The 19,003-nt window shown below is 39.4% G+C and overlaps 1 protein-coding gene across 1 annotated transcript in view; it reads right to left on the bottom strand.

Annotated features, from left to right (window-relative positions):
* The window catches only part of DNAH11 (dynein axonemal heavy chain 11), a 162,531-nt gene that overhangs the window by 15,901 nt on the left and 127,627 nt on the right, over positions 1-19,003 (bottom strand). Inside the window, 11 exon segments of the mRNA XM_059818829.1 lie at positions 1,362-1,589; positions 4,431-4,558; positions 5,621-5,769; positions 6,712-6,905; positions 7,434-7,556; positions 9,349-9,519; positions 10,141-10,281; positions 10,765-10,929; positions 12,239-12,324; positions 12,327-12,381; positions 12,383-12,437. Coding sequence (XP_059674812.1) covers positions 1,362-1,589; positions 4,431-4,558; positions 5,621-5,769; positions 6,712-6,905; positions 7,434-7,556; positions 9,349-9,519; positions 10,141-10,281; positions 10,765-10,929; positions 12,239-12,324; positions 12,327-12,381; positions 12,383-12,437 — 1,495 coding nt within the window.

Below are 19,003 nucleotides of genomic sequence, written 5' to 3'. Positions count from 1 at the left end.
GTCCGCACAGGAATTTGTAGTAAGCTGCAAACACCCATGGCTCAAAACAATAGGGGAGAAAAGAAAGTTTTCTAAAGTATCAAGCTTAGAAATTAGCTAATTAAAATACATACACATATATATTTCTTGAACTGAACACAGCCTGAAGTGGGACACCAATGCATATGCATTGCCTTTATAAAAAACTTTGTCTAGCTTTTTCAGCTTTCCATTAAAAATATTACTATAAGAAGTGAAAAAAAAGAAAGAAGAAAAAAATTGCTGCATTAGTAGTTGTCTGTTTAGCTACAAAACCACGGCCATTTTTCCTTTCTCACAAATATCTTTCCGAATCCCCTTATACCATCAAAATCAATCCATTTGTAGCCAAGGTAGCTTTGACACGGCTCTTTCAGTGCACATCTCTCTTTTTCTAGGCATTGGTTAGCAGAATACCCTTTAAAAGAAACTCTTACTCTTTTCACATCCAGGCTCTACCTTCATGAGTCCTGTGCTCAAATAAATATATGCTAATGCATTGCTGGAAGGCTAAAGCGTACAGTTATGGTTGCCTTTATCGTGGTCTGCTTTGCTGACATGAATAAGCTTGCTGATCCAGAGCTTTCACCACTGCGGGGAAGTTGACTTGCATTGAGCTTGAAGATCTGTCTACAAGCTCCTCAGGTTAATAGACCGGGATAACCAGGGATCCAGAGGGAAGGAGGCTACGCACATCCAGTGACAACCCCTGTCCTCCACATTCTCACATCTCCTTTCTCCTACTTCTTCCCACCCACCAAGCAGCTCCGCAGAACCTCACACAAGGAAAGAGCAAAAGACAAAACAACAAATGGCACGTAACCCTTGCTCATGAATTCCTTTCTTTATGCCTAACTACAGGAATTCATATGCAGGGTACTGAGCCATTGCCTGAACATCTGGGTACATAAATCTGTAGGAGAACAGACATGGTCAAACCAAATTTAGAGCTGAGCAAAGTTAGCAAGTACCATCAGATGAAAGAACTTTGACTTCAGAGCATGGACAGTTTTCTTCAAAAGACTGCACAGATGGGTAAAACTAGTGTGATAAATGCACCTCTTTCTATCTTTGTAAGCAGACCTATGCAAGCCTATAGCTAGATATTTAATAATACAAGTGTACACATTATTGTCACGTGTTTCCTCCTGCCCAGCATTGATGGGAAACATGGAGGCAGCGCAGGGCATGGAGGGCTGGCACCCTGCAGCTGTCAGCTTAGTTTGGAAGCACAAAGATCCCAAAGTTCTGCTCTCCTACAAAGCGGTCATCAACGTTATCACTTCTCCCCATGGGGGAAAGAGTAATTGAAACAACTTAATAAAAATATATTTTGCTTTTACCTGGTCAAAACTATAGAGTGCAGCATGTAAATTAGCCAGCATCCCTGTAGGAGGTTCACTGGTAATTTTAATCGAGTTTTCTAGTATTCCTTGAGGAATGATGTGCTCTTCTGGGGTTGGAGCTGGTTCAGCGCTAATAAAGACACAGAAATCAGGATGACTTTCTTCGCTGTATTGCTCGAGGAGTTTTTCCAAAGTTCCTAGCCACTTGGCTACTAGATGAATATTCTGTTGAAAAACAGCCAATATATTTATTGTGAGAAAACAAATAAATTTGTTATCCTTAAGACATTGTTATTGTGGTTTTATAATAAAAAATAGCTATGTTACTTAATTCAAAGCATCACTTTATTATTAAATAAATTGATAATACAAAGAATAAACTTGAAGATTCTTAGCTACTGTGCCATTCCTTGATATCTACTGCAATAACAGAGATTTTACCATTAGTCTTTAAAGTTTCAGGCCTTGATTCTGAAGCTAACAAAAATATTATAAACTCAGGGCTAAGTGATCTGGGGGTGTTATGCTATATAAAGTATAACTCAGCAGAGCACTTGGACTCTCCTTAGATTCTCTGTAGAACTGGGACCTAAGACAAAACATGTCCAATGCATACCAGGAGCAAGACTGAAGAAGTGCTAGACAAAGAAAAATGTTTACAGCTATCCTACTACTTAAAAAATATGTTTCACACCACTTCAGAGACTAATTGTCTTTAAGATTCTTAATATATGAAGACAGTGGAAAGTCATTGATAGACCAGAGAAATTAGTTATAATGGAACAGCAACCACCTCCAAAGCACCTACTGGTGAAATATGGGAATATCAAGAGAAAGGTTTACAGTGTGGCTGGGCTACAGCTGCTTTCACCCCTCCACTAGCCCACACTCCACTGTTTTGCTAGAGAACTAGCATTTCAACTCAGATTGCAGCTCAGCCCTACAGCTTCTCTCCAGCTCTTCGCTGCTGTGCCAGAAACTGCTGATTGCACTGGCTTCTGCCTCCGTGCAGTGCAAGAAGAATTGCAACTCCATACACCAGCCAAGGAAATGACATGTCAGTCACGCTCTGGCTGCTGCATCACTTTATCATGAGACCTGCTGAGGCAATATTCCCAAATTGTCCCTCGACATATGGAAAAAGGAATAGGGGGGTGGAAAGAGAGGCAGCCTGGCATTGTCGTATAGGCTACAACCAACCACTGCAAAGTAGAAGTCATTCAAGCCTTAATATAACAACAAAATAACCTTTTGATATATCAGATGTCTGAGTTTGAGACACTGATATGAGTGACACATGAGTTAAACCTGTTACTACAAAATTTCAAGTCAGTCTTCTGGCAGTCTTTACCAAATGCTGTGCCAATTGGTTTTGCTACCATTTTTCAGACCTTGCATTGTTTACTTCACAACATACTCGTCCTACCTCTTGCTCTATCACCTTCTGGACTTCCCTTAGCTTCACCTCCAGCGGGCGTTCTGCAACTAAGAGCTTGATCTTTCTCTTGCTGAGGTCTGTAAAAAATTTCCTCCCTGCTTCAAGGGCATAGGTCTGAAGCCAAGGCAATTTCTTAAGTATTTCCCAGGTTAGTCAGAACAGCAAGGTTTTTAAAATATCTAATTATACACCCCCGAGCCTCCAACAAAATGCAGAGTAAATACTTCATCTTTTTCCTCCAGGATTTTTTTTTTTAAACATAAGCATATAGGTATTTGGGCCAAACCCCAGAAGACCGAACCTTGAGAAGCACTGAGTACATCCAAATCCCACTAGCTTGGGCTGGCTTAGCATCATTTTGGATTTGGTCCAAAATCTTTATTTAGTCTCCTTTCAGACTTTCCCCAACCCTTCACTATCAAAAAATCTTCACAGCAAAATTGTCACCTCCCTCCTCCCTCAGAAGGCAGGCATAATGGACTGGAAAATGGAGCAGGTGTGTAACACCAGGAGCCTCTCAGATGTTCCCCATTTATCCCTGTGGCTTCAGAGACACAACACTGCTGACTTAGGCCCTCTGCCATCTCCCGTTCTCTCGCCCTGTCCTCAGAGCAACTCAGAACACCAAAATTCCCCTGAAAACCAACTCTGCTTTTCCCTTCACAACGTTTCTATACTCACTAGCAGAAAAGCAGGGCTATTTCCAGACTAGTGCGACTCTCTTACTCGTGTGAAACCTGGTTAAAGAATTCTTCCAGTTTCAGTATCGACAAAGGGGTCAGTCTGTGCGTGTTTGCACAGTGCCCAGCACACCAAGGCCCCTCACTAATCCCACGGTGATCTCATGTGAGCCGGCAGACAACAGCGAGTCTAGCCCATCTCTTCATTTGTTGCAGGCAACCAGGTTGACAGTCAAATGTATACGTTGCTGAGGTTAAAACCAGAAGAGGAGAGAATCATCTGGTCCCAGTGACCTCCTTAATATCAAGGCCTGGAACATGCATTTCTTGAACAGCTTCTGGGCAAAGGGGTTGTTACAAATATCCATTGGCTATTTAGCATAAAACGGTGGGAGGGGAGCACCTTCTTTCAGTAGCATTAACAACTGTGGTGCTGCTGTCAGCTCTGTCACGATGTTGGGAGCCACAGTTTGTCGGCGTATTGCACAGATCTTTCTTCTGCTGCAGAGTGAGTTCTCAGTCCATACAACGCTGGCCAAAGCTGCGGCTGCTATCTCAGAGGAGCAGCACTCCAGAGTTAATTATACACCTTCCCAAGGGGGAGTCAGACCCATTTCATTAAAGTCTCCATTATGGCCCACTGAACAGAACAGGAGCTCTTAATTATGTAGGGGAAGCATATGCCTGAGGGCAGTCCTACCTACCCGCCAGAAGCTTTCTGTTTTATCTCTCCTGTTCCTCCTGGGAGGGTGAGGATAGTGTTCGGCAAAACATGACATACACTCTATTAATATGATGTTTATCCTGTTACAACCAAAAGCAAAAGGGAACAAGATTATTAGCTGTTTAAAATGTTTGCTGTAATCCATCACATATTTTGTTTGTGTTCTGGGAATATTCCTCCAACTGAGGAGACGGTCCTCACCAGAAGGGCTGCTTGACACTCACTTGGAGATGAACCCAATGGCCATGTCAGGCAGCCTTCTCAAGTGCCTCCTCTGCAACCATCGCCTGCCCTTGCCGTAAAGAGATGTTATGAAATCTTCCAGAGTCTACAGTGAATGCAAGCTTTTTGCCTGTAAAACAAGTAATTGGGGAAGGGTGAGTGACGGGGGGGAGGAGATAGGAAAATAAGCTGAGCAGAAAGGAAAAAGAATGATAATGTCCCCATTAATTTCACTATCACTTGTGCAATGCATATTACTTCTTCTGGAGCACTTCACTAAACCCTTACAATTTCAACAAGCAAAATTGCGAGCTCTCAACAGTGGCCTTATTGCTAGTATTAGAAAAAGCCTGCAGAAATCTGTTCCCTTGGTTTTAAGATAATGAACCTTTTGACATTTTGATAGATGCTTGGCATTGTTACTGAGCTTTAGAAACTCTTACAGGGGGTACAGAGCAATTCCCTTATGAAAAAGGGAGCAACATGTGGTAGATATCACATCAGTTTTTTAACTGATTGGTTCAGTGCGTAAATGCACAAGCCTCTCACCTTGTGAGGCCTGAGTTTAAATTGAGCACAGTGAGGTCACAGCTGTATTAACCTGGTATTCTCACTATTGTCTGTGGGGAATAGTAATCCTAAGTATAAAGCCACAGAACCCTATACAATTGAATATAGTTTGTATAATGACCATTATTTAGTCACAGGGGGCACAAGATTACATGAGCATGGAGAAAATTGCCCTCTGGCCCTCATCTAGTCAAAAGGTAGAAAACAGTACAAAGGAAACCTGCATTATGCCAAGCAGAGGAATGCTCAGTCTAAAAATTTCTTCATACTGTAGTGCTTACGGCCTTACACTTTTCATCCACCCCATTTACCATGAATATGGTGGGGGTGGAAGAAACTTTAGAACTTGAATCTTCTGCTGAAAATAAACCGTGCCCAACTTTTCCACAGTAATGCATACTCCACTAAAGTGACAGATTCCAGAAGGCTTTGTTCTGTTTCATAAAAATACACCCATACAGGTATGTGTGTACGGGCACATACACACAAGTGTATAACCGTATATTGATTTATTTACATTTCTAGCCCTGCATGCTCCATTTCACTTTCGAGCTCAATTTTTCTTTCTTTAACGGGAAGACAGCTGAGTGATCCTTGCACCAGAAGCAAGTAAGAGGCTTACCTAGTGTCTCAGTATCTTCAAGTGGGTCTACTCCTAGAGACAGAATGAAAAACACAGGAGTGGCTGGACTGCTCTCTTCATAGGAGTTTGCCAAGTCCATCCTTGTGCTTTCCACATATCTTGAGCCAAGCTTTTCCTCCACAAAGTTTCTATACATATGAAAAAACATGCACTAAACACCAAAAATGTTCCCTGATATCAGGCTTCAAGCCTGCACCATTCTCAGACTTGAGTGGCTGACAGCGATGGTCTAACAGTCGTTTCATCAAACAAATTGTCAGGGAAGTGAACTGAAGGCAAGAAGGGGAGGCAGGTGGTCAAGCAAGACAGAAGACTATCCTTCCCATTTCTCTGTGGGATAGGGGCCATGTGGCAGAAAACAGCAACTTTAGAATGAAAAGAACCTCTTCAAAAACTGAACCCAAGACGTCATTATACACAGACAACAGTGTCACATAAAGCCAGAGCAGCTGGGCAGAATAAACACCCAGGACACAAAACCGGCATTCTCAGAAGGCATGTAAATGGGTAAAAGCTGTGATGGTGGGGTGTGGAGGATCAGGTAGGTCTATGAGACCATCACTTGGGATCAAAAGAGTAAAACACTACAACCGGAAAACAGCTGGGAGGAGATCGGTAAGTATCCACAACCAAACCTTTCTTGGTATCACAGAATTTTAAAGAAGGGAAACCTGACAAATTGCCATCCTGTGGGGTTAGCTACCAGCCCTAATACCATAATGAGAACTAACACCAAGAAATAAACTTTTAGCTATTAACAGCATAGCTTACTATATTTCCATTTATTAATGAGCACTCTCCTTAGGGTACCTACATGCAATCTAAAAGAAATCACAAACATAGCTCTCCAAATATGCCATGACTCATGTCTCACCACACTACCTCTTCATGAACTCTTCACCAGCAGAACAGGCTGGGAAGGGCCACAGTCACTGATTTCAAATTCTGGTTGATCGACTGGTTTAGAAGTTATTCGCCTTCCTCTTAAGATCTGAGTTTCCTCCATGCTGACACATACAAGCCACCCTCACACACACTCACCACAAAAGACGTACCCTCAGATTTCATACCTAAAAGTGTACATCATTCTGTCCAGACAGAGTTCCCTCAGTATGCTTAGTTTCTGAAGACAGCTTTTGTTTGTCCATTCCTGGGGGAGCTTTTCCTTTTCTGGACATTCTGAGGCCACCCACTTCTTCCACTTCTTGGTGGATCCTTCAACATCTTTATCTAACCTCCTGAACACATCCATCACTGCCATAGCCTGGAAACATGCCAAAGACATAAATACAGATGGTGTACCTTCTGTGTGAAGACTGAAACGGGAAGACAAACACTGATACTCTTGGGGAGATGTAAAAAACCATAGTTTAACCAATTACAAGGGACCTGGGACTTATTTTAAAATACTAAATTTCATATATATGCATACACATAAAAATAATGTTATTGATAAGAGATTACTTTGGTCAGTATTGCCATACTGTCTGCTTGCTGTTAAACATCAGGATATGACAAACTGGAAACCTTGTATGGGACATCTACTATAGTAAGGAGTGATATGAAGATAAAAATTTTATTTCTAGGGTACTGGACAAATTCTGGTAAACAGAATTTCCTCACAAAGTACAGTACATGATGTCTAAGGAGAAATACACTCAAAAAGCTTCACTAGTTCTACTAAAAATTACGACGGAATGTATGACTTTATCTGAAATTGTCTAGTTGTAGCATGCCTTCAGAAATAACATCAGAAAAGATCTAGAGCTGAAAAGCAATTTTCCCAACCTACCCTAATGGCACTCCATGACTGAGTAGGTAAGAAGTCAACAGGACTCTTGTAAGTGTGTTCAACTCTGAATCGAAGAAGGAAATCCAATTCAAGGAGTTCTATCTCTTTACTTCTTAGGAGAATCTTGACAGCATGCAAAATTGAAAAAGTCATCAGACTTGCTTCAGAGCCACTTCTGCCTTAAAGTGTGCACCGCTCAAAGTATTACTGATTAGGGAGCTCAAAGCAACAAAAATTCCTATGGCTGCATTTTCTAAAACTCTGATATAAGAATTTATATGTTATTTGAACAATATTTTAAAATATTGATTTGAAATCTATTGCAAATGGAGTGATTCTTAAACACTAGTCACTAAAGGGTGTGACAAATTTTTTCAAAACCATCCCTACACACACACAGAGTCGAACTTCCCTTTACCTGTTAAAAAAGACACCATGAAAACCAAGCACGACCTGTCAGTCACAACTTTTTGCAGAAAATATAACTGCTGTTCATTTATGTACTGAAAGACAAATTCACACAAATTTTAAAATGAGCTAACCAACAACAGCAGTTACTTTTCTTTAGCTTGTGGGAACTTAAAAAATAATAAAAATGTAAGTCTTGCACACTGAAGTTAAGCTTACATAAACTTGACCACAAATTATTTTATACTAATGCTATAGAAAAAGTACAGATTTCTGAATCCCATCTAATTATCTCTATGTATCCTTTTTATGTCTAGAAAGATAGAAGAACAAATAGTGCACAACTGTTTCCGTAACCATTCTAATCCTTCTTCAGACTGCAATCTTACACAAACCTCTGGGAAATTTGCAAATCCTGAGTGGTTTTTGTTGTTGGTTTTTGCCTGGTGTTTTTGGGGGGGTTGTTTTACACTGAATCAGTTCTGGCACATGAGCTGAATGTATACTGACGAAAACTCCTCAGGTTCTACGAGGAGTTTTTCTAGTTCTTTTATCACTTCCCACATATAGCGGGAAAGAGAGACATGTTTGCCATGATACCAGATATTCTCTCTCCTTTCTGATATAAATACATCTTTCTTTCTCTGTTAAAAGCCCTCTCTCTTTCCATCTAAAAATGTATGTAATAAATCAGTTTATTGTGTCCTTTAGTCTGGTTTCTGTCTACTCTGTAACTGTGATAGAGCTTATTTTTTGGTTGCCATATAGATTTTCATTCTTCATGATCCATCCCAGTACCAGTGCTACAGAAAAGACAAAGGTTAAGCAACACAGTGCTAAAAGCCAAGGTGGTAAGAATGATGCAGAAAAATCATCAGCAGTTTTCCCTTCCCCTTTTTCTCTCCTTTCTCTTTCAGACATTTCTGTCTGCTTTTAACTCCTATTTATACACTGTGTGGAGTGATTCCTTTTTTCTTATCCTCCCCCAAATTGGATTCCTCAATTTATAATTTTTTACCTTCTTCCCAAATTGCTGGTTTCTAGTTTAATTCCTACCTCCGTTACTGATCAGCTTTGTGATACAACCAGGAGCAAGCTCTTCAGGGCAAAATCTGCCATGTAGTACAACTGAGACCTGATTTTTTTCCAGGGCTTATAGATAACTGAAATTAAAAGGAAAAATAACAGCCTGAATGCAATATGGGTATGTATTGTTCAGTGGATTCCTACTTTACATATCACATCAATTTTAACCCTAATTATCCAACCACAAGCAGCTAAGTCATGCTATTTATCCTCAGTATAGCTTCATAAAGTCATTGCAGCATTTTAAATGAAAAGAATTACGTAAAAGCTTCTTCGAAATTTTTGCAATTATTATTGGTATTGAAGCAGCAATATCACTGCGTGAGAAACTGCACAGCCAAAAGGTAGCAAGATAACTTGTCTGGGCAGAGGCATCACCTTCTATTGAAGAAAGACCAAACTCAGTAGATACCAGCATCACCAATCTGAAAATTTGGGCCACAAAAATGAGTTTATCCTTTCCGAAACGTCCTTGACTCATGAAAAGAAGGGTTGAGTATGTGACAGCTTCTGTCAGGTTAGAGATATGACACCGAATATCCCTTGATTTTTCAGTCTGTATAATTGTTTTGTGGAAGACTGCATTGAAGGCCTGAAAATAAGTACAATTATTTTTATTTATTTGAATTCTGCTCTTTTGCTTTTCTACTCATAAGATAATCGGTTTCTGACTATAGGCTTCTAAGAAGAGCTGGTCTAAGCAATCTAAAATGCAAAGCACTTCTGCTAAGAGACTTTTGAGGAAACTTTCAGCAAACCAGGGGTGAGGGCTGCAAATGGCAATACTCTTCTTCCTTACTTAACTCAGCAGGCAGAACCTCTCACTTAAGCAAGCTGGTAATTTTGCAGTGGGTGATCTCCCTTCCTTGTAGCATTAGATCATTTGGTAGATTTGCCACAGTGACTTGTTTATACAGAATCCCTCAAAACTCTTCCTACCTGACCCTGTGAGATGGCTTAACACGAGAAAGGTAAACTGTATAAGCACAGTCAGAAAACACCGTCAGAATGGAGACAGCTGTCAAAGAGACCCGTGGGAATGTACTGTGTTACGGACCAGCAGGAGATCACACCATGTTCTCCTTTCTCAGACACACAGCCCTGCAAATGTAAACATCTGGTACAAGTAATAACTAATATATCGGGCATCGCTGCTGGAGGCAGAATTCTGTTTCTTGCACTTTGAAACCAAATCAGCAAGACAAATTTTTACCTTCAGTGAAAACTGATAGATGGGGTTGATGTTGCCCAGACTATTGCTAATGAAGTAAAGAATGGACACTCTTATGGCTGTTGGTCTATAATGCTCTCGTGTCACGTTAATCTGAGCTTCATTTTCTTTCGCTTCAGCTATCTATACGATGACAGTTGTCTCATTTATTTTTTAATGTACCACGATTACCCCACACAATTACCAAAACATTCCTATCTGTACAAAAAAGAATATGGATATACTCTAGAAAACTGACTTTATTTTAGACAGTAGCAAATACTTAAGGTAAGCAAACTTCTTAGACAAACACTAGGGAATGACTGTTCTCTGCAGGAATATGCCTGTTTGCTTGTGAGAAGATGGCAATCGTATATGAATACATTTGTTCACATTTCATGTTGATACTTCTTTTATAAGTACTAACTCAAGCACATAAATCAAAAGGAAAAAAATGATTATGTGACAACTACATACCATAGATATGAAACTGTGAACGTGTGGGTGGACAGCACTTGCTGGACAGACAGGAATTGGAATACTCATAGAAGTATTTCACTAAAAATAATTAATAATACACATTTTACAGGTGACTTTAGCTGTTAAAAATAGTTTAACTGTTATTACCTTGCACCGTATTTCTACTGCAGTTGACTTTGTGGATTCGAGTTTCTCTACAACTTCACTGTCGTCTAAGAAACTGCCCTGGGCAGCTGACAGGCTGAGCAGCATGTCACCCTCCAGCTGCCTGAGCTCAATCTTGAAACGGTTCTGCTGCTCGGCCGGGATTGACTAGCAGAGGGAATGAAAACACTGTATTTAAACAACTGCAGCAAGAAATACTGGTTTATAGCATTTGGAGCTATATTTTCGATATAATGACATCAGTCGATTTAATTTAAACAACTTCTGCAAAAGACAGTTTATCTTCTGTCCCTGTACAGTAGAACTAAGGTTCTGGGACACTCAAAGCAAGAAGGTCACGATCACCATGGACCAGAACTTCATCTCTCTCCTAGCCTCCTTCCTCCTCAGACTACACAAAAGGATTGGGATCTCACCAGAGATGGCAAGTGGTAATCTACGTGGCAGCTGAGCAAACCAACAGTAGAACAAGGCTGGACTTCAGCAGCAAGCAGCATGGGAAAGCATGGTGGTAGTCTGATCTGCTGGACGGACCTTCTGACAGTGAAAGTGTTTGACTGGTCTTATGGGGAGCTCTCCATCAGAATCTGACTCTCGCACCAAATAACCCTAGGTGATACAGGTGGTGTAAGCACACAGCCCCATGTGGAGCAGTGTGCAGATGCAGAAGAAAATGACCAGCTGTTTTCAGATCGTGTTCCTAAGTATATGGTTTTCAGTCCTCAAGGGGCAATTAAACTCTCTGACCCAGTTTGCCCTTGCATGAAGCAGCAGTACCTCAAAGAGATGTAGCAAATCTTTGCGGACTAAGTTATTAAATTACATGAGATCACTGGAAAGACACACTAGAGAAACAGGAAGTATTCTTATTATTCATTTCACACCCTGAAGTATATTTTCATTTTTTAGCTCATAGATCACAGTCTCCTCAAAGTCCTTTCTATAACCAGCTATAAAAGTGTTTCTCTTTGTAAGTTACTATACATTGTTATGACTGCAGCAGCCACAGAACTGCATCTTTGCAGGAATAAATTATGATTTATTAACCAAATGCCCCAGGTCCTAACAGTGCCATCATACCCTCTTATGGACTGGCATGAAATTTTATTTACACTTACTGGCTCAAGATCACTGAAGCACAAAGCACTGCAGGGAGCTTTAATCCTGCACTGTAAATTAAATGCAATGCACAGAGCAAACCATGTAGTAGAGAGAAGTGTGGGAATAAGATCACAATAAATTTAATTTCTAGCAGAGGTTTAGGTCCCAGCCCTCTGGGAGCACAGATTTGAGCAAATCAGTAGAAGTACTTTTTACACTTTGCAGAATCTAACCCTTAAAATCTTTCTAATATATGGGTTACTAACAATTACTGTACAGCAGATTCAAACAGGCAATTAATGCTAGCCTTAAAATCTCAGAAGTAGCAACGGACAGCTCAAAAGATAGTCTTTACCTCACATTTTTCTAAGTCTGGCCTTTCAGCACTAGCTACCTCAGCCAACAGCTGGTCTTCCAGCCCATCAGTGAAATTAATGAGTTCTGCAGTTCTGGCTTGTAGTGAGGGTTAGGCAGTTTGGTGTGAAGATGAGAAAGTGCGTGTGAGATAGAAATTCTTGTTGAATTCACATTCCTGATCTTCAATCTTGATGTATCTGGGAAGGAATAAAATGGACAAGAATGGGGACCTCACTGAATTAAAAAAACATAAATATCTTAGATCGCAAAAGATGGGTACTGCATGGTCTTGGCAGCATAGGAAATGGATACAAACCAAACTTCAGGTGCCTGCAGCTTAAGAAACAAAGTGAGGATGATTAAACACACCAAAATTATATGAAGAATATACAGAGCATTTCTTAATTGGCATAGTTTCATTTGCATATACAGCAGACAGCAGTAGATTATTCACTGCTGTACTGAAGAGTCTGTGGCTTAGGGGTAAATGTCTACCTTCATTACTTACCACAGGCTTAGGAAAGTTTTCAAACAACCCTTAATGAGATAGCTGTTAGTTCCTTAAATATAGCTCACTTTTCCATCTTTTGAAATAGCTTAGCAGTAAATCCTAAAAAACTAAGAAGATGCATATCTTTATAAGAAACTGATAGTGACCAGAGGAGGGAGAAGGGCTGGTAACTGAAAATAACAAAAATAATTTTGTAAGGCAACCTAATAAATGTTTTGTTCCAAATCAATTATTTGATGGGTGAAAGAATGAGTTATACTAGGTTCACCCCTTATTCACTGAATAAGATCCCTTACTGAAGGGATGATATTTTCTGACCCCTTGTCTTCAATGGAGGTGCCAGCCTGTCCCATACAGCAACACTACTACCGCTGAAGTACCATTTTAGAGCTCAGCAGTGAGGCAACATAAAGTTCACCTTCCTACCTCTATGGCACAGCACCAAAAAAAATTGAAAGACTGCTCGTAGACTACACTGTGTGCTGTGCATCCGGTCTGGTGTGAGCAGGTGCCACAACTTTGTGTCATCTACTTGCACAGTGAGCAGTATGCTGATCTTCAGCCATCACCTGTCACACAGGAGCACAAATACAATATTTTCCGTACAGCAATGGCTTTGAATATTCTCTGCCAAAAAAGGAGATCCAAACATTAGTAACAAAATTCTGTTAAAAAGAGTCAGTAAAACATTTATACAATGGAACATAGGTAAACACAAACCCTTTTCACAAAATTCAAATTGACATTTCTTAAGTCAAATCAATCTTCAAAGTGATTGCAATAGTATAGACACTAAACACTTCAAACACAATTCACGGAAGTCACATCAGAACATGAATAAAACTAGTCTTTTCTGTACAAACTTTAACATCGCTTTCTTTCTAGGATATCATAGTGCACTGCCAGAGTCACAGACATGTATTTCAGCTCTTTAACATCCTTGCCTGCTTCTGACATGCCCTTAGCCAGAAAACATAGGCTAAATGAAATGGTATGCTGAAAGCACTTCTGCATTTCACCAAGGATCAGGTAGGAAAGACAGTCACTTACGATATACTGCCAACTGAATTCCTAAAAATAATCTGTCTAATGCTAGGAAACCCATGACTTTAACAAAACTCAACATCAGACGTGTGTGTTGTGTACTACTGCCATGCAAACTACTGGAGATGAGTTTTCCTGGCTTATGCTTGTATAATCGTGAAATAATTTAGCCATACAGTCATGTCCTTCAGATAATACAACCTTTCTCAGGTGGACATGAATTCACCTTCCCTTTCTGCAACATGGATTTCAATTCTGATACTGTGGTCTCTCCACAACCTTCAGAACTGGCTACAGCTGGAGTGAACAAAAGAGTAGAGCTTGGCACAGAGAGAGTAATTTTGCTCTGCTTTCGATACACACATAGAGGCAAAAGATTGAAGCAGAGATCTGACAAAAGACAAAATTTTCAGTTTGCTTTGTCAGTGGAAAAACTTTGCTGCGGGAATCACACTATATTTCAGGTCTACGTGGCCATATAATGAACTTTAGAGCTCTGGATTCAAGTACTTAGTTTATGGGTTCTCAGTTCACAGGAGCAATAAATTACCAATTTCTGTGATTATCATCTATGAAAGGCAAAAACTACATAATGACTCAGTGAGTTTTATTACTGCAGCTATTCTAGATTTTCTGTTAATTACAGATCTGGGAAAAATAAATGTTTTGTTATTGCTCTCACACGGTTCAAGGAGTATAAGCAACAACGATAAACACAGAGGTGGGGAAACCCAGTAGAATTGCTTCATTTTTTTCAATGAAACATATCTGTTTAGAGGTTAATTCCAGGTTCTGAAGAAATGTAGCAGATACAGGCACTATTTATGGAAGTCCAAGATAGAAGGCATAGCAAACAAAAAAATCACCAAAGAAATTACTAAAGACAAGTTCTACTTTTGGTAATTTTTTCTTCATGATCTCCTGTTCCACCAGCAGAGGCAGATAGAACGGACTGAATCAATGCACTGTTCTACCCAGGAATAGACAGAGCATCTTTCATGTGAGCTCCAGCTCCCTATTATTTAAGAACTTACAAAGTATATTAAAAAGAGATTGTTCTCCACTAATTCTTTCCTGTTGAAATTCTCATAGATCTTGAAATAAAGTTGATTACGGGACTCAAAAGAGGTTCACAAAACATTTTTAAAATCCTATATAAACTTTGAGGAATAACTGAGTTTTAGCAAAAGCAAATACAAAAAGAAATACATTCGAGAAGCTAACATGAGTGCTAAACTCTCAGCCATTAGAAGTCTAGGAATAGTGCAACGTCTGGTCTGATCTGTCAAAATCTGAGTTATTGGCACAAAGAACTGCTTCTTCCTTGTGTATGTCCTGCCCAAGGAAACAATGCCTAAGACTTTCAAAGACAGAATCTGAAAAACAAAAAAATATTGAGTATAGGAACATGATTTCATATCATGAAATGGCTCAAGAATTTATGCAAAAACTTTTCTTAGCAGGTACTTTCATGCAACTCAAAATTAAAAAGCATACCTTTCAGAGCAGATATTCTCCAAAACGTGCTATGATTCTAAATGGCAGAAAGTAGGATAGTTTCCTGTAGCTAAGTGTTTTGGATGAGCTCAGCAAGAATGAAAAGAAGTGATAAATTCTTGGACAGGAAAGGAAACGGAAACAATATTTTTCAGTGCGAAGAAAGAGGGTTAAACACATTTTGCAAAGGAGCCTTCTTTCAGTTCCTGCTGCTTAAAATTAAAAGCTTCTGGAACCGGCTTGCAAACTCCAATAAGTGATGTAGAGAATGAAGTTGAATAAATCAGGTGAAATCAAGTGCAGAATGGAGCTGTTACTAGGCAATCTCAGTAGGCAAACTGTGCAAGTTGGTCAAACTAGTTCGGTGGGAAAAGCACTGCCTTGAAGTTGCACAGCTGGCGAGACATTCAAGGCAAGGAAAGCTTCTCCCTGTGCAGAAAGCGAGTGAATTGTCTTGCTGTTTCATGAATAATAGTCATGCCTCATACGAATGGAACCTTGTTCATACAAGCTACATTTGCACATAAATCAAATTTCAAGACATCTTAAAGAATCTTGTAAAAACCTAATCTTGCAACTGAAGAGACGTGACTACCACTTTGTGAACGTGCAACGGATTTGAGCAGGTGTAACAACTCATGTGAATGCAAATAGGGGCCTTATGAACAATGAATTTATTCCTCTATCTTCTCTCCTATGAGAAAAAATGACATTGATCTATTACAGTTAATGCTCATACCCAGTGATTTCCAAAACAGTGGTGCTACGGAGACAGGATAGGAAACACACAGATAAAACTCAAACATTAAAGCCTATCCATACCAAACCTATTCAATGGCATCACTCCTCTCATAGCAGATGAGGGCCAAAACCCAACACCATATAAAACTGGCACCTGTTTACTTTTATGCCTTGACTTACCTGCTCCAGAAAATCTAAATACGTGCATTTTGGATCATTTTTGCATACATTGCTAATAAGTTGCACCCAAATTTTACTTTTTCCTTGTGCCTTTCATGCTTACATAAAGCTGCATACTACAAAAGATATTTTTTGGAAATTAATTTTTTCTGTCTTTTCTCCCTCTTCTTAAAGCAAATATCCTAAAATATTTTAATAAAAATCTTAGTGTTTTAAAGCCATTTTGAACATAAGGTCACAATCTAAAGTGTATTAAGATCCACTGAGCAGGTTTGCAGCTCCAAAATTAAAATTAAAAAAAATATCCAAACCTGAACACCTAAAACTTGTTAGGCTTCTAAATATATGCTGAAGCACTTAAGCAAGAAGTCTGATTTTCAGAGATAAAAAGCACCTGTAGTTCACCCTACAATCACCCACATTTTGAGGAAAATATAAATTTATACATATATTTGAAGTCCTCTGAAGCTGAGAATTTGTTTTGCAGGCTTCATTCAGAAACAATACCAGAAGCTGTTGTCACAGAATATCCAAGAGTACAACACAAGAACAATCTTGGTAAATAAGGAAGGGGAGATATACTTTTATGAAGCTGCCTCACAGATCAGCAAGTTCTTTAATATGCAGGCTAGTAAATTTGCTTTGGAAGGAGTACACGTTGATAAATCTCCCTTGCTATGCTTTCTGTCGATTGATATGATAAGATATATTTTACTTAAAATTAGGATTGTCTGAAGCTCAGTGGATTTAATTATTTGTAATTATCCAGTTGTTGTCAGTATGTGGCCATTTTATGACAGTGGTATCTACTGTGTGGGTCAGGTTCAACTGTATATCTTTTCAAACACAGAATTAATGTACTATTGATGAAACCATTACTAGAACCAAATTAAAGTCTGGGCTGATGTATTGGTCCACAGGGTGCTGTCAGACATGAAAGGAGTAATTAGTATTCATTACTTCATACTCTGCAACATTCCAATTATTAATGAACTTCAACTGCTGGACTACACCATATCTATCACAAATACCTTTCCAGTCTTTCTTTATTAGGAAAAAAAATAAATTCAAAGTGCCTGACACAACTACTAAAATAAACAAATAACAGAAATTTATCCAGAATGAGGAAAACTCTCCTTATTTGGTAATAAAGGAGTATATATATTACCAGTGCCCCACAAAGGAGACCTGCCGCATCTTCAGTGAGCCACAGAATGCTAGGTCATGTCATGCTGCTAAAATATTCACCAGAAGATCCTATATTTGAATAGCTTCCTATATTTGTGTTTGTGTCTATGTGCATGTGTACAGCTTTGTTGTGCTGCACAGAAGCCTTTGCTAAGTAAATGCAAAACTATATTGCTGTGACCCTTGGTCTTTTCAATCCAACTTCTTTCCGCTGTTTTACATCCCTCTGCCTCATGCCTTAAGACTTGTTAGACTGTGCAATTTCTGATCTATCTTTCAGACCAATATAATTCTAATTTTCAGTAGAGTTTCTTCACTATAGATTCTAAAAAGCAAGCATAGATCTTACTCTGAAGTACTTCAAATACCATTAGAGCAAAATGCAACAAAAAGGAATAATTTCAAGGTCTCACAGTGCAGGGCAAAAGAGCATCTTCCAAGAGCTTCATCCAAGAGCTTCATTTATGCAAGGATATTTGAGCTGTTATGCATTGCTTAGATTTACTGTGCAGGCACCAATGCCTGAAATATGGGGGGAAGGAGGGAGGAAAAGCTTGGGTAACCTGTCCAAAACGAGATACCATTTTTATTTAACCTATTTTGCATATTTTTCTCTTTTAGCAATCTGAAACTGTGCAAGTACTCTAAATACTCCGACTAACATTTGAGACCCATCCAGAAATGCTTCAGGGGTATCTCTGACTTTTTATCAGAATAAACATCATACTCTTCAAAACGAAAAATCTAGCTTGTTGATGTGTTGTTTGAAAACAGGAATAGAAGAGAGGAACACTTTCAGGCTTAAAAATAAATTCACATTTGAGCAGAGACAATAACATGGCATTTCAGTTCATCAGATGAAACATTTGATGAGGTTTACAAAGTTTACTCTCATGCAACCACAAATCAACATTGTTCTTTAGGTAACAGCTGCCTTGAAGACTCAACAATCATGTTGGAAGTTTTAATGAAAAGTGATGGAAGACATGACAGACTGAAATTCTCTTGCACCAAGGACTTGAGTACAAGCTCCTTTACTTTTCCTATTATCATCCTGCAAATGTGTATCTAAAAGTATCTTTAATTAGATCTTCTGAAATATTTTTGGTGATATTTTCTAAATTTGACAACAATTTTTCAAAATCTAGGGAAAAAGGGGGCATGGGAATGAAAGATGAGATTCGTAGACATCCCCCACAAAAGGCCAGAACATGAGGTTTCCCTCCCTTGTATCATCTAGCACTCCTGCCACAGCAGTGTCCGAACAGGGAAGACACATTAACTCAGCCTTATGTTACCTGATTCGAATTTGAGTCTTCCGCTTGAATGCCCAGCTACAGACCTCTGGGGTGGAGCTCACACGGCTGTCAGAGTTGTAGTCCTTCTATTGGGAGGGAGAGGTCAGAACAGTCCCTGTACTCCTGTATTTGGAGCACTCGCATGAGAAATGGGATATGTGAGTTTTGGTGCTAGCAGACTAGGTTTCTGGGTAAAACTGAAGAGAGAGCAACACCACCGCTATGTCTGCCTCGATGGGTTTGTGAACACTATCAACTGGACTGGTTTGTTGCACAGGACGTTGGCAGCAATACTGCTGGTTGT

The sequence above is a fragment of the Gavia stellata genome, chromosome 6, assembly GCF_030936135.1.
Source record: "Gavia stellata isolate bGavSte3 chromosome 6, bGavSte3.hap2, whole genome shotgun sequence".
NCBI lineage: Eukaryota > Metazoa > Chordata > Aves > Gaviiformes > Gaviidae > Gavia > Gavia stellata.
This window is presented reverse-complemented; position numbering and strand designations above follow the sequence as displayed.